Raw genomic sequence first — 15,711 nt, forward strand, 5'->3', positions numbered from 1 at the left:
TTTGTGTCATTTTTATACGTCCTGTTTTCTAAATAAAATTCTGCTCTGTCAGGTGAAGCCTTACCAACATTCTTCTAAGCCAGGGGTTTTCAACCTTTTTTGGTCGAGGTACCCCCGGCGGCCAGTCAAGAAGTGGGGAGTCCCTTGGTGGTCAGTCAATGAGTGGTGTGGGGGGTCTCCTGCACAGCAGCAAAACCAGAAGTGCCACTGTCTTCTCCATGCCGCTGCCGTGTACCCCCTGGAGCCTTCCAAAGTATCCTCAAGGGGTATGCGTAACTCCAGTTGAAAACCCCTGTTCTAAGCTGTTTAGTATCACCAGGGATAATAACAAATATAACTAGCACTGTATTTACCCAAATCCAAAATGACTGATTTTAAGATGACCCCCCAATAATTAGATTCTATACACTAAAAATTATAATAAATGAATGCATTTTCCATGTATAGAATCTAATTTATTGCAGGGAGTTGTCCTAAACTGCCTCCCCTTCCCTCCTTCCTGCTGCTGCAGGGCAAGCAGTGATGCCAGGACAGGCAGTGGGGAAGTCAAACAGCGTCACTCCTTGCTACTTGTTGGCCCTGCTCTGGACATGGGCATATGGACCATGTGGTTGCTCTGGCCCCAGCCCTGGCCTGACCATGTAGCAGCGGTCGTGGCAGCAGCAGCTGCTGCATGCCCCAGCTGGGGCTGAAACACCTGTATGCTCCATACCCTGGCCCAGACTGGGCTGCAACCCAAGCCAGAGCTGTAGCTATGGTAAGTGGGAGTAGGAAGCAGGGGCCAGTGATGGGGGTGTGGCAGGCAGCTGCTCTGACCCTGACCCTGGTACTGGGCTTGAGTTGGAGTTCAGCAGCTGCCTCCCACTCCCTTATATTCAAGATAAGAGGCTTATATGGGGGGGGAAATCTCATCATGGATTCATGTAAATATGGTATATTGCTTGGTAAAACTACCTTCATTGCTTTACATTATAAGAAATAAAGAATATCTTGGCTATATTTTAATCTGCTTAATATACTTGTATTATTCTTTTGATCCCTGGGTGTTTCCTGTTATGTTCTAGCCCTAAAATTAACTTCTAATTACTGAAACCCTTCCAGGTTCTTTCTTCCACCCTGAGTATTTACCCTCTCATTTTGGATTCAATTTCCCTCTCATTTAAATTCCCTGAACTATCCTTATTACAGTCTGTCATTCCCCTGGTGATCTTTTTGCTCTTTTTTAAAGATGGTACAGTGTTAGCCTATTTCTAGTCCTCTGGTACTTTGTCTGTCACCCATGAATCTGCAAATGCTGTTACCAGTGGCTTCAAGATTTCTTCTCCTGTTCCTTCAGCATCTGGGATGAATTTCATTCAAGTTTTAACAGCTCTCTGTGAATTTGACTTCATAGGATGAGGGAAAAGTAGGGCAGGAAGGTACCTCTGAATGTCATCCAGTCCAACCCCCTGCCTCAGGCAGGATCATCCCTATCCAAGCCATCCCATACAAATCCTTTTCTAACTTCCTACTAAAACTACACAATCAATTATGTCTCACTATAAGTCATAACACCCTAACCTGCCACAGGTAAAAGTAGGGAGACAACAGTGCTCAGTGTTTTGCTGCTACAAGAGATCCAAGGAAGAGTGTAAGCACCCCCTCACCATCCTCCCCTTAGCCCCTTGTTTAGGAGCAAGTCCATACAAATCTGACCATTGGGTAAAATTCCTTCCTGATCCCAGATGTGGCAATAGATCTGACCCTGTGCACTAAGGCAAGATTGGCTAGCCAGAAACCTCTAGGATTTAGTCCCAGCAGGAGCACTGTCACAAGCAGTCAAAACCTCCAGTTTTGCCTGCAGCCAGCATCCAGTGCTTTTGAGGAAGGCAGCCATCCCAGTCCCTGACACCTGTAGCAGCAGGAGGGGGAAAAATTATTTCCTGGCCTTGTGTTGTAAACAGCAATGCTCAGAAGCATGGGACACACTAAACACCCTCCATTTTGATCTGCAGTATGGGTACAGCAAATACAACTCCACATATCACACCCTCTTACTGGATAGTCAGAACTCCTTTTTATATCCCCTTCATAAATTTATGCTAGCTGCTTTTAAACTTTCATAATTAAAGCGGTCAAGGAACTCTGTTTTATTCCCCTGCTCTCCAGTATTCTTCTGCTTTAGGCTGCTCCTTATCTCCCAGCAATCTGTGTGTTAGAGGGGTTCCTGGGCTTCTAACTGTTACTCTTTACAGAGCACTCCAGGTGTAATTACCCCTAGACCATCACTAACCAATGTTTATCCAACCTCTTCTTGAAAACCTCCATTGATGGAGATCCCACAAATTCCCTAGTCAGTCTGTTCCATCGCTTCACTGTTCTAACAGTGAAGAAGTTTTTCCTGATATCCAAGTTAAACCTCCTTTGCTTCAACATCAAGCCTTTGATTTGTGTCCTGCTCTCTGCAGCAACTGAAAAAATGTGTCCTCCCTTTTTCTTTATGGCAGCCCGTCAGCTGTCTGAAGACTGCTGTTGCAGGCAAGGAGGAGTGAAATCCACATGGCCACATAGGTACAGATGGGCAGTCAGACAATCACTGACTTTGAGATACTGGTGCTAGTGGTAGTTACCAAGATGCAGGCTGGGAATGAATTAAAAATACCTGTCAGAGGGAAATAATCAAGTCAGAGCTGGAGTTGCTAGAAGAATAGTGTTCTGACAATGTCAGATCTATAGTTGGCACTTGGTAGGAGTTATGATGGAGGAGTGGGTAAAAAATTAGTTTGGAAGATAGTCCCAGGCACAGAATGGCTTGAAAATCGTACAGTCTCAGAACTGGGGAGAGGTGCAGGACCCAACCCGTATCGACCACATCGTTCATCAGAGCCAAAGAGAGTGAGCATTGGAAAGTAGGGAAGAAAGCACACCCTGCAGTTGGTTAAAATAGTATGAGGTTTCCCCTGTGAAGTTTCTAGTGTAGAAGCAAGGTCATGACCTGGTTCATTATAAAAGAATGGAGATGAGACCCTTTTCTTACTCTTGGTGTATCAGAGCTTTGTTGCCCCTTTCTCTGTTGGCAGGGTCCAGCTATCATGTGAGGCTATAGCTTCTGACTTCAAGCCTCTTCAAGATCCTGTGGCAAATCTGTAGGGCTGGAAACTCTCTCAGGCAGGGATGTCAGACACATGGTTTGTGGGCTGGATTTGGCCTGCAGAGCCCTATCATCTAGCCTACAGTTTTGCTTGTGAGTTTTAGACTGGCCCTACACACCATACACAGCATCTGTTAGCCCTGATCCTACACCCCTTATGGGGTGCATGGAGCCAGTCTGGTGCGTGCTGCATGGACAGGGTTGGAGCTGGGCACACACTGAACATGGTGTGCAGGGTCAGTCCAGGGCAGTGCCGCATTTGAGGCTGGTCTGTGGGCCTGATCCAGCCTATGGACTAGCCCAGCAAACCACAGTTTGATACCCCTGTTCTAACACCATTATCAGTGCCAGACAATATTGCTGGGACTCATTGAATCTTGACTATCAGCTTTGCAGGCTATGAGGGCTCAGAACCCTTCTGGATCCCACTGGAACCCAGGTGTGGAGGGGAATTAGTTATATGCTGATAAGTTTTGGGTGAGGTTGATGACTGTCTGGACCTGGTTTGACTAGACATGTCCCTCTGGAATGCTGTGAGGACTTGTCTGGTACTGTCTTAGCTGATGCTAAGGCTGACGTAAATTGGTGCAAGGACCTGGCATTGAGCCCTTGGTGCTGCAAAGAGTATCTCAGCTTTGGGTCTAAGATAACACCAAGGGACCTCTCCAGGAGGGAAGAGCCTCAGCTTCTTCTCAAGGCATTTGGTCTTGGGTATGAAGGATTAGCATGGAGCAAAAGCCCAGCACTCAAGTCTGTCCCAAGTGAAAAAGACATCTTAAATGACTTTTATAGCATTGAGATGATAGCATTAAAGAAGGGACACAAATGAAGTCCTGGTGATTTCTGGGAAGTGCAAGACAAAGATGTAAGAGGGAGCAACCTTCCACCTTCTCAAGAAGAGTAACTGAAGGGAGTCAAACTCCAAAATGAGGATAAAGACACCACCATGGGAGTGCCTCATGGCAGTGTTAAAACCAGTGGGTAGGGAAACATGAAAGCAACAAACAGACTGGAGGAGAATTGCCAGCTGTTCTTCCTGGGACATGTAAGAGACTGAATAAAACTTAATGAAGGTATAAAAAATCCTCTATGATCTATAGAACCTGTCTAAGAAGTTGGGGGTCTGCTTCAGTTCGTTTGGCCTAAGGCCATTCAGAACTTCAACAGCGCTCCATCTCAGACCAGCAGTTCGAGAGGCAAGGATAAGCAAGAAATGCATACTGCCCTTTTATCCCCTTGGCATGGGACACATTGCTAAGGGATATAGTCTTTAATAGAGGGCACAGAATGAGAGACTTGTGGGTGTATGGACAGTTACTCGCAGGAGAATCTTGCCTTTATGTTTATCTAAAAGCCAGTTGTTCCCAGAACCATTCTCAAATATTCATTTTATACCTGCTCAAATTGGAGAGCATCACCACCATCATCACCACTGGTTTTTTTAGAATATGTTATCTTAGAACTTCAGTTGTATTGAATCAGGTCCATGTTACTTCCTGTCTAATATTTTATCATCAGCAGTGACCAGATCCTTCAGAGAAAGGTACAAGAACCATAGGCAGATGTGGGATAATTTCCTCCTGCCCCCTCCCAAATCTTAGAAATCCTCATAGTCCTCTTTCTTAGAAATCAATTGAGAGCTGAGCCATGAGGATTAATATTAGATTTTTACAGCATCATGGACATTATTAATATTCTTGTTAACCATGTAAATATCTTGTTTGTTTTGGGATTTGGAAGATCTCTTTAGTTACTGGCCAAGCTTCACTTGATTTGCTTGGAATCAGATGAGATTGTAACCTGAGATTAGTATCGATTTTTTGTTTGTTTGTTTGTTTGTTTGTTCCTAAATAGTGCAGATATCACTTTGGGGTATGATACTAGGTCCAGCAATGATGGATATAATGGCAGTCACTTCCTCATCTATTTAACATTTATCCTTAGTCACGAATAGGGATACTAATCTAAATGCTATACCTTTTATTCCATTGTCCTGTTTTTATTCTAGTATGCAGCTTCCCTTCCCCCAACCACCTTTGTTTTTAATTTTATTTAATTTTATTGCAGTCTAACATCATTGGTTGGCTACGAAAAGCACTGGAGACGGACAGAAAGGATTGGATAAAAGAAACTGAGCCAGAAGCAGATCAAGATGGGTACTATCAGACTACACTCCCAGCCATAGTTTTCCAGGTATGAATCTAAAAGACATTCTGTTTTTTCTGTTGTACAGAAAACAAGAACAAAACAAGAAAACTAGGACAGCTACTTGCAATGTAGTCTTTCAGTAGAACAATCTGGAAATAGATTTTTCCCTGTATTTTGTCAGTATTGGATGGGTTCTCTTTTCTCACTATGGATTGTTTACTTACGTTTATGCTGAAATAGTGAACATTCAAAGCATTTAAAAGTTTCATGGTTCAAAAATGAGAATATTAATCTCAAAAAAGGAAAAAAAAGAGAAAAACCTCTGACCTTTTTGTTATCCTTCATAGTTTCTCCCTGAATTAATCCCATATTGATCATACTTTGGCTCCTCCTTCCTTTGCTGTGTGGTACCATTACAGGAAGGATGATTAAAAACTGACAATTTTCATTTTTTCCAAAGACAGCACTGAACTAATAGGATTTCCATCCATCTCTCCTATTTTCATTAGATGGGAACCTCTTTTAAAAAAAAAAAGAAGGACATTTTAGGTAAGGATAGGAATCAAATGAAATATTCAGTATAGTGTCTGGGTCCAGTGAGAAATATTCTTGCATTCTACTGACTTAAGCTGACATACTGATAAATGGTTTTGTTCTTGGTACTTCTTTTTTTTTAAACTAGTAGATTTTGCTTTGCTCTAGTACTGCTTGGCAGTATCTGAATTTCTGTGATCAGTTTATTATACCCAGCCTGTTAGCTGTTTGTATTGCAAAAGGATACCAGTAACTTTTCTATTGGCATAGGGCAGGGGTATCAAACATGGTCTGTGAAGCAATTTCACCCAGCCTGTGGGGCTTTGAGAGGATTAAGGTTGGGACCTGCCACCTAATTCTTAGCAATGGAGCTGTGATAGGCATGTGTCAGTGGTGGGGGAGACAAGTAATGGCTGTATTAACCCCTGTGCCACTGCTCACCCTGCTGCTGACAATGTTCCCAGGTCCAGATCTGGCCCAGCAGGTTCCTTGCAGTCTGGATGAGTTTGACACCTTTGGCTTAGGGTGTTCACAATAAGGGTCAGATGCTGTATGACAATACAGGCAAGGGGTTTGGGGTAAACTATTGCAACTATTTTAGTTGGTCGGATATCGGATTGATCTAAAGACCTTAGCCTGCCTGTGTCCTTAGACCAACATGGCTACAACCTATACATATGACAATAGATAAATACCAGTGAAATTTATTACCATAAATTACGGGAGTAACTGTAATGCCATGTCCATCTCCAATCAGAATATTATCCCATGTTTGTATCACGAGTCCAGGTACTGGACTATATATTTAAGCTATTTCTGATTTTAGATGTTTGAGCAGAATCTTCAAGTAGCTGCTCAAATAAGTGAAGATTTGAAAATGAAGGTTCTGCTTCTGTGTCTTCAACAAATGAATTCATTCTTGACTAGGTAAAACAATTTGTTCTGTAATCTCTTAATCCTTTCTTTTTCTGTTCCATATTGTCACCTGCATTTCCCTGTTGCCCAGTTCGTTTTCTCTCCCACATAAGCTGCTTAGCTATATGGTCCTTTTTATCTCTGGACACGGTATGTGATTACCCTTTTTCCATTTCTGCCTCCCTCTTAAGGAAGTTCTGTCTTATTTGATGGCTGGCAATTTCAAACTCATTAGTGGCTGTACTCTGAGGTCAGGTCCTATTTTTTTTCACTTTTGCAATGTAGTAAAGGCTCCTGATAGAGACATCTGAGCCAAGTACCTCTTCCTTGTATTCAGCTGACTTTCTTTAAAGAGTCCTAGATGCATGTGGAATCTGCTGGAAATTAGGAGATCCAGCACTATGTGACCAACTAGCCTCCCACAAAACCCTGTAAGCATTCAGTAGGCCATCACTGAGTACTTGGCTTACTGTTTGTGCACTTTTTTTACACTTGTACAGGTTTTTGTCTGTTTAATACTATTATTTGTGTTCTTACCAGGTACAGAGAAGAAGCACAGTTCTATAAAGAGGAACACTTAAAAAATCGTCAGTATCCCCAGTGTTATGTTCAGTACATGATTGCAGTCATCAACAACTGTCAGACCTTCAAGTATGTATGCACAATTGGAAAGTGCTATGAAAAATTAGTATTCATTATTGATGTCAGTTTATAAGGTAATAAATACAGATGTCTAATTTGAGTGGCCCTCTTAGACAAAACCCTACCAATATCCTTTTTTTTTTTTACACCAAAAGGCCTTCATCTGAGATGTCAGCTGACTGCAGGAGGTGGGGAGGGAGGTCCCAAGCCGTCAGAAGTATAGTAAAGGCAGACACTGAAGCTGCCCACTGAGCAAAGATAGATCAGACTAAGCAAATTGTTCACCATTCAGAGCAAATGAACTAACCACACCTTTGCAAATCTTTTGGTAGAAGCAAAATAACTATTCTTTGTGTCCCACAGAACAAAGTCATGATCATTTAAAAAAAATCTTTATTCATTAGTTTTGACCTGCAACACATACTCCAGCTATCTTGCCTTAATTTTGATCTCTCACAAGTCACTATAAACCCAGATGATGTATGTGGGAAAAACTAGGGAAGAAAAGTTTGTAGAGCCCACTTGACTATAAAATCTTATTCAGCTGTTTTGATATGGTCCTCTGGCATCATTTCTCCTGCTCTTTTGGCAATGTTCTGGTTTTGTAGCAAGTGCTGGGCCCCAGGGATGGCTATGACTCCCTCTGGTAGCCTTGCAGCTCCTGCTTCACTCTGGCTCTCTGGGTATTCTTCCCTTCTTTCTGCCTGCCATGTCTTGATGTAATTATTTAACTTGGAAAAGGGAGGCTGCTCAGGGATCCCCAGAGTGAGCCCTTGTATGCTAACAGGCTGTGTTCTAACACACTAATAGCCTTTAGGGCTTAATTTGTGGTCACTGACTTCCCCTGTAGCACACCCATGCCTTGCACATGTTGCTGTTCAGTCACTCTCCCTTGTTAGGGTCTTGGCCTCCTTGCCCCATTCCTCTTGCTGGGCCCTTTAGCCCAGGCCCACTGTGCTAGTCCTGGCTTCTGGGCTCCAGCCCTTATCTCACCTGCTATGGCTCCCTGCCCAGCTCTGGATGCCAGGCTCTCTGGCCCTGTCCCTGACCAGATCTGGGCACTAGTGGGACCTCCTTCACCCCTGATATAACCAGTGGTTTGGGTAGTGACTAAGTTACAACACAGGATTAAGCCCTCTGGCTGTAACACAAACTCCCAACTGGGTCTGAACACCTACACCACCTCCTTGGCTGTATCCCAAAGCTTCCCCCTACCTCGAGTCATTTCCACTGTAAGTCATCAGCATTTTACTTTAATTATTCTTAGGGAAGCCCAGGTCAGCCAGGAAGTCCTCTGCAGTTCTCCTGCCCAGGAGTTCTCTCTTAAGTAGCCTCCAGGGCCAGACTGCCATCCCTGGCTCAGGCCCTAGGCTTATATGCTCCCTAAGCCTTGCCCCCTTCTGGTTGGGTGACTACCCTGGGCTGGCTGCAGGCGTCCCCGTTTACCTTGCTGGGCAGCTCTTTGCCTAGGCAGGCAGCAGCCTTTTCTTGCTGCCTCCCTTCTTACAACTGCCCCTGTTTAGGTGCTCGGGCTCTAGCTGCGGCAGTTTCTGTCTTAAAGTAATAGGAGCCCTAGACTCCTTGTTACTTGGTTCCACTACATTTTGAGGGCTATCAATCGATCTATTGAGGTCCCTCCCAACCCTAGCTTTTATGAATCTACGAAATATGTCCTCTGCTCTGACAGGAAGATAGGGTTTTGTAAAGTTTCATAGATTGTAAGGTAAGAAAAAAATTAGGTCATATAGTCTGACCTCTTGCATATCATATGATATTCAGTTTAAACTGTCAATTGTCATTTCTAGGATATGCTCAGACTAGTACATTTCAGTCTTCAGGGCACAAAACTTGTGTCATGCAGAAAATAGAATGGACTAAGGTGCCACCAACACCCTGGGTCCTTGCAGTGACAAGGAATTGATTAGGTGAGATAGATATGTCCATGTGATCCTAACAGATAATCTGTCTTCTGTGTTTTGACACTTTGGTCCATAACAAGGATCTAATTTCCAGTTCCCTAATGTTTCCTTTGGACCCAAACACTATCACAGAGGTGTGTCTTGTTACATGGACAGAGTCCTTTACTATCTACAATAGTTCTGTGGTACTTAAGGCACTATAAATACTTGAGTTGTTGTAAATAGTTTGTCATCCGTGTTACAGCATTGACCATTAGCAACTCTGCTTGTTTCAGCATCCTTGTCATCATCAGCTCCCATGGGGATTTTACAATATAATATGGCAGTATGTATAACAAAACCAGTTATAACCTAGCCCTGCCCTGGGATGTGCACCAAAAGTGAATAGGGAATCCAGTTTTGGTACAGAAGATTTTCAGCTTTGCAGGTTGATACAAGTTGACAGGTTACTTCCCTACTTATTCCACATTCTTTCAGGGTATGTTAAATACCACCTTGGTTCTGTTTGAGCCATAATGAATTCAGAAAGACCATCCAGTTAAATTTCTTGTAGTACTTAATCTAGGCAAAATGTAGTAAAAAGGAAATTAAACTTTGCCTTTTTTGCCTAGTATTACCACTGCACACTACTTCAGGATTAAAAGACAGCCTTATGAGCATCCCTTTGCAGCCTGCCGCAGTTTGCATATCTGTAGTATACAATTTGTCATACGTGTTCTGTAATGTGAGAATTGAAGGGACATAGTTGAGTGTCAGTGAAGGGTTGGTTCTAAATCTAGATGCACAGACCATATTTACTTTCCCAAACCATCAGTAATGAATATGTCTGTTATTGCATCCAGGCTCTCAAACATAATTTAATAACAATCAGAAGTACCATACTAGAGCACTAGGTCTGTCAGAATGGTTGCTGAAAAGCTTTATTGTTTGTCACAGAGACTCTATAATCAGTTTGAAAAGAAAATATTTGAAAAATGAAATGGAAGAGGGAATGCCAAGCAGTCATGCAAACATGGATATGACTTTAGACATCACTGCCAAAGAAGGATGCTCTAGCCTACTAGATGAAGTCTTCATGGATTTAGAGGTTAGATTTTTTTTTTTCTTTCCTCCAAAAAGAGCCTTTTTTAACATGCAGTTCAGAAACAATGTAGTTAAGTATGAGACTTTCTTGGCTTTTAGGTGTTTTTTGTGTTGCCTACCAATCAGTCTGTTAGCAGACTTTCACTGTTGTTCTTCACTGCACATAAACACCATTAATGTACTCTGTTAAAAAAGTACATTCGATAAAAGTGGTTTTAGCAGTTTTTGTCCATCTAGCTTACATCTTCTAGCACAATATACTTAGATACAGGCAGTCCTTGGACTTAAAACACAACTGGTTCCTGAAAACCGTGTCTTAAGTCAAAATGTTGTAACTCAGAACCAATTTTCTCAAAAGATGCAATGTTATAAATGGGGGATTGGTTCCTGAACCAAGGCCCGATACCCTATTTTCACTAAAAATACCCCAGAATTTTGTACTCTATCAATTATAGATGAGTAATATAGCTACATTAATGTATTTATATTGTAAATAGCAATCATATTGATTTTGAAGGACTTCTTTGAGGTGACTTTGCTGGACTTTTTGAAAGGCTCTTGGTTGGACTTTTTGAAGGGTTCGTAGCTGGAGTTTTCTTAGGAGTCTTGGCTACAGGTTTTTCTGGAGTCTTGTCTGCTTTCTTAAAGAAAGCGTCCAAGGAAGTTTGGACACGTTCTCCAGGGAGATGAGCAACGCAGCAAATTTGTTCGCTGGCATGGCATCGTATTGGATCAAGCATTGTAAAGTCGAAACTGATGTCATAAAGTTGAAACAGGGTGTCAATTTATAAACATTGTAAGTGTGAAACGTTGTAAGTCGAGGACTGCCTGTACTCAAATGCTATACTAAACCTATAGTGGGTGGGAGCAAAATATACTGTTTGTTTGGGAAATAGCTTAAGTATGTGATCTTAAATTACTGTGCACGTGCAGAAATGGGCAGAATGCAAGTTGTGCATGCAATCTTAACTGACATTTCCTGACCTATTAGTTCTTCAATGTGAATCATATAATTTGTTGTATAGAAGAAACAATATATATAATTTTTTGTGTAGAATTTCTTAGTGAATATGGATATTTTTGTATTGACAGAGGGGGTAAATTGAGGGACAGTAAAAAAAAAAAAGACCAACTCCCCAGAGCTCTGCCTGCCCACCCCCCCACCCCCATTTTGCAAGATTCATAAAATAATGGTTTGCTTATGAACTTTTGGAGCTGTTCAGTTAGATTCTTATTTTTCATTAGGTGTTTAGATATTATGAGGAAAAAAAAATCCTTCAAGCTGCAGCCTTCAGTCACAAGCTTCCTGCCATGATTTCTTAACTTCCTGCCTATTTTTTCACATCAGTGGTGTCATATGTAAAATGCAGTTCATCTTAATATATATGAAATATGAAGGAGATAAGAAGCTGAGACTTCCTTAGGGAGGAAAGGAAGTAAGTGAGTAGACTTTGAGAAGAATTCTTAGCACGTACAAAGTTGATGCCACCAGGTTTGGTACATGTCTGTCATGTTATGGATGAATAAACAGTCAAAGAGGAGGAATCTGTACTAGCCAATCGTAGCTTAGAAAGGAAAGGGAGGAGCATGGAGAGATTTATATAAGTATTGCAGCAGCTTCTAAGTGCTTTCCATTAAATGTGTAAATATTTTGTCTTCGGCTAATAAATTCCTTGTTCCTGAAAAATTTTCGTTAAGTGTAGAGTATTTATAAACTTTGTTACCAGCTCTTGTCTGGAACTGCATTTTTAAAGTATGATGGAAAGTGATTTGATGGATATGGTTGAAAAATTGTTCTGATTAGCGTTTCATTGTGTTTTCTTTTCAGCCACATCTCAATGAGCTGATGACAAAGAAGTGGCTTATGGGATCCAATGCTGTGGGCACTATCTGTGTCACCGTAGAAGATTATTTTAATGATTTTGCAAGAATAAAAAAACCATATAAAAAGGTATTTGCACAATATCTTGGGGAAACTTCAGTAATGTATCTTGACACGTTCACATTTTTGAGCAATTTATTATTGATTTTTGGAATCCAGAAAACAACAATTGGGTGTGTTTATTTTTTACTAATAAGCTATCACAAAAAAAATCGAAATTCCTGCATTCCTCACATCTTTGTTCAGTCAAACACCTATAGATTTCATCCTTGGAAAGTTAGGGCTGCAGGATTTGGCCTTAAAGAGAAGTTTAAGACAGAATGTGTCACTAAAGAATAATATGTACTACTTACGTTTTCAGACGAAGCCTGGAAAGGTACATTTTTCCTCTCCAGAAATGAACCCTGCACATTTTTGGAACTGCACATTCTGAATTCCAGAATCAAAATTTAAGAAGGTCTGCTTGGGACCATAGGCTTTGACACGTGTCTATAAATTGTATTCTGAACATGAGTTCAGGTACATGTTGCCATAAGACAGCCACTGTAGGTTGTTTCACTGTTTGCCAGTGCATTGCTGAACTGTTCCCCCCCCTGCCCCTCCCCAGCCTTTTTTAAATGTTACTTTGCTTGGGCATTTCCTTTAACTAATTTAAACAGGGTTTTATAGTTATCCAAATAGGTGAAACTGAAAGAGGTCAAGGTTTAGGAAAGGTTCTGTACATAAAATGTGAAACACTCGAAAACTACTTGTATAAAGAGGATGTTGAATATGTAGCTTATGCCTCCCTTAGTTATCAGGCTCATAGGACCAGAAAATTGTTTAGCATCCTTTTGATTGACTTTTAACTCTAGTGAAGACAATTTTGGCTTCTTCACCACAATATTTTAAAGGTTTGTAGGTTTTGCTTATTATGACATAACCTATTTCATTCAAAAACACTCAGGAGAAAGCATGTCACCCCTAAAATTAATACCTTTTCCTTGGATAACCTTGTTTCATGGGATACTTCAGTGATTTTGAAAGAAGTCTTCTCCCTACACAGACTGCTACCAAAAATTAGTCTTGGTACTTCGGTACAGTTGTTGTCATCTCTGTAGTATGAAGCCTTCGAGCTAAAACAGGTTTTTGGCAACTAGCAGAACTTCAGTTCTATCTATTCCCTCAGCATCAACGTATGTCTCTTAAGCAAGGAGGATGTAGTGTAGCTTTAGAAGTAGATGGGAAGCATCTTTCCCTTCCTGTTTGTTTATTACATTTAAAAAGTCCCCGTGCCTCATTTGCATGAAACAGGTCTTCCATTTTTTTTTCCAGAAAAAAGAGAGCGAGAGAGAAACCGGTCCCACCCAGAAAATCAGCCAATAGCCTGTAATTAAACTGAGAGGAACAGGGACTTGAACTTGGACCTCCCATTACCCAGATCAGCACCCTGACTACAGCCTGTTATTCTGCCTCTGCCTCTGTCTCTCTGAAATCTTTCCCATTCAAAGTTTCATTGAACCTGGGATGTGAAAAGATTTGGTTTCCACTGAAAAAAAGCATATTGTAAATAAATTCCCAACTCATTTTAGTACAAGCTTAACTTCCTTTGACCAACTGCTTTGTTGACACTGTGGGAGCCCCTGGAAAATGTTTACGAAAGAACACTGTTTTCTCATATACTACATATCCCCAAATCAGACACACACTAGGCTTTTGGGAAGGCAGAACAATGAGGAAAAAGTGTTTTCAGAGTTATGGCTTCATAGAGCAGGGACAGAGCCTAATCTTCAGCTCGCTTGCTTTCTCTTTTCTGCTCAGATAAAAGCCTCAGCTCTAACTCTTTCACATCCGAATTGTCAGCAGATTTCAGCTGGTCCGCTAAGAGCTGAAACTGTAGCTGATACTGGAGACTGGATTCCATGAGCAGCTCTAGGATGTTAAAAAGAGCAGCCTGCAGGGCTGTAGAATGGAAGAAAGACCAGGAATGGCTAATAGCAAAATTGGCAAAGGAATAGCTTGATTAATGGGACATCAAGACAGTTAAAAAGGAGAGAGGCTCATGGAGTGGGGTGTGATTAGCAAGTATCATATAGATTATAATGAGCTATGAAGTCAATTGACTCCGTTGGTGCTGGCCGAATAGAAATCCCACTGCTGCTGCAGAACATGTAGTTTTAAACTTTGGGTAGAGCAGGAATCAAGTGCACCAGTGCACTTGCTCTGGATCTGCACCTCCCTTCATGCAGCTGCTGGACAGAAGAAATGGAAAAGTAGCAGCCATTTTATAGCATCCCCATGCTTCTATTTTGGGCAGAAAATCTGCTACTCTGCTTAAGACGCACACCCCAGTTTTGAAAAGTTGATTTTTTTGAAGGAAAAATGCTTATGGCATGCGAGTGTAAATACAGTAAGTGTGTTTTGTATTAAGCTCCACCTAAGCCTTCCATAATCTTCCTGTACAGCATCTTTCACATCTATCATGAGAGAAAAGATCTATTGTTGCTTTCTCAGCCTGTATCATACCTGACCCCTTTCTTCCTCACAGAGTCAGATTTACATCTCCTTTCACTGATACAGATCTGGAGTAATGTTATTCATCTTGATAGTACCTATTTGGACTTAAATCTACGCTTCTGAAACAAAATTTTGATTCTAAGCTTCTGCTGCTTTGTCTCTTTATACAGGAAGAATGAACTCGTTTTTTAACTTACAAAAAATCTTTCACTGCAGTGACAGGTGTGAAAGTTACTTATTAACTACTTGTGAATGTGTAAGTGCATGTTAAAGACTAATTATAATTCCCTCCATAGAACAACATTTTTAGGTACCATTGGTATAATTCAGATATCTTTTTCCCCCCACTCAGATAATGACTCTTGAGGCCCATCGTAGAGTAGTTGTGGAGTACATCAGGGCTATCATGTTAAAACGTATATCTTTCAAGAATGCAGAAGAGAGAAAAGAGGGCGCAGAAAAAATGATCAAGGAAGCGGAACAGTTCAGATTTCTTTTTAAAAAACTTGCAGCTGTAAGTACTTGGCTCTTATCATGATGTTAATTTGAAATTAAATGAAATCTTTTAATTTTACTAAATCCATTTAAAGATAAAACAAATTATAAATGTATTTATAATTATGTATTTATAAAACAAAAGTCTAGGGCTGAATTTGCAAGTGAGAGTTATGTGCCTAAGTATAGCATTTAAGCATCCCTGACATTCAAAAAACATTATTTTACCTTGGGGAAAAATGTGTTTTTCTTCACAAATACAGAGCATGAATAACATTAGGATTAGAAATTAAAGATTTTACTTACCTGTGCTATTATTTTTTAAATTGTATAGGGATCTGGAGAGGACACTGAAGGACTCTGTGACATTATTGTGGCTATTGCAGAAGTTATTAAACTGACTGATCCTTCTTTGCTTTTTCTGGAAGTCTCGACATTAGTTAGTAAATACCCAGATATCAGGTAAT

At 41.0% G+C, this 15,711-nt stretch overlaps 1 protein-coding gene across 2 annotated transcripts in view; it reads left to right on the forward strand.

Annotated features, from left to right (window-relative positions):
* The window catches only part of EXOC3 (exocyst complex component 3), a 38,453-nt gene that overhangs the window by 20,700 nt on the left and 2,042 nt on the right, over positions 1-15,711 (forward strand). For both annotated transcript variants that reach the window (XM_014595199.3, XM_006264729.4), the window contains 7 exons: positions 5,198-5,323; positions 6,639-6,739; positions 7,268-7,378; positions 10,225-10,375; positions 12,200-12,322; positions 15,102-15,263; positions 15,579-15,706. In XM_014595199.3, coding sequence (XP_014450685.1) covers positions 5,198-5,323; positions 6,639-6,739; positions 7,268-7,378; positions 10,225-10,375; positions 12,200-12,322; positions 15,102-15,263; positions 15,579-15,706 — 902 coding nt within the window. The remainder of the gene's footprint in view (positions 1-5,197; positions 5,324-6,638; positions 6,740-7,267; positions 7,379-10,224; positions 10,376-12,199; positions 12,323-15,101; positions 15,264-15,578; positions 15,707-15,711) is intronic.

The sequence above is a fragment of the Alligator mississippiensis genome, chromosome 3 (assembly GCF_030867095.1).
Source record: "Alligator mississippiensis isolate rAllMis1 chromosome 3, rAllMis1, whole genome shotgun sequence".
Lineage (NCBI taxonomy): Eukaryota > Metazoa > Chordata > Crocodylia > Alligatoridae > Alligator > Alligator mississippiensis.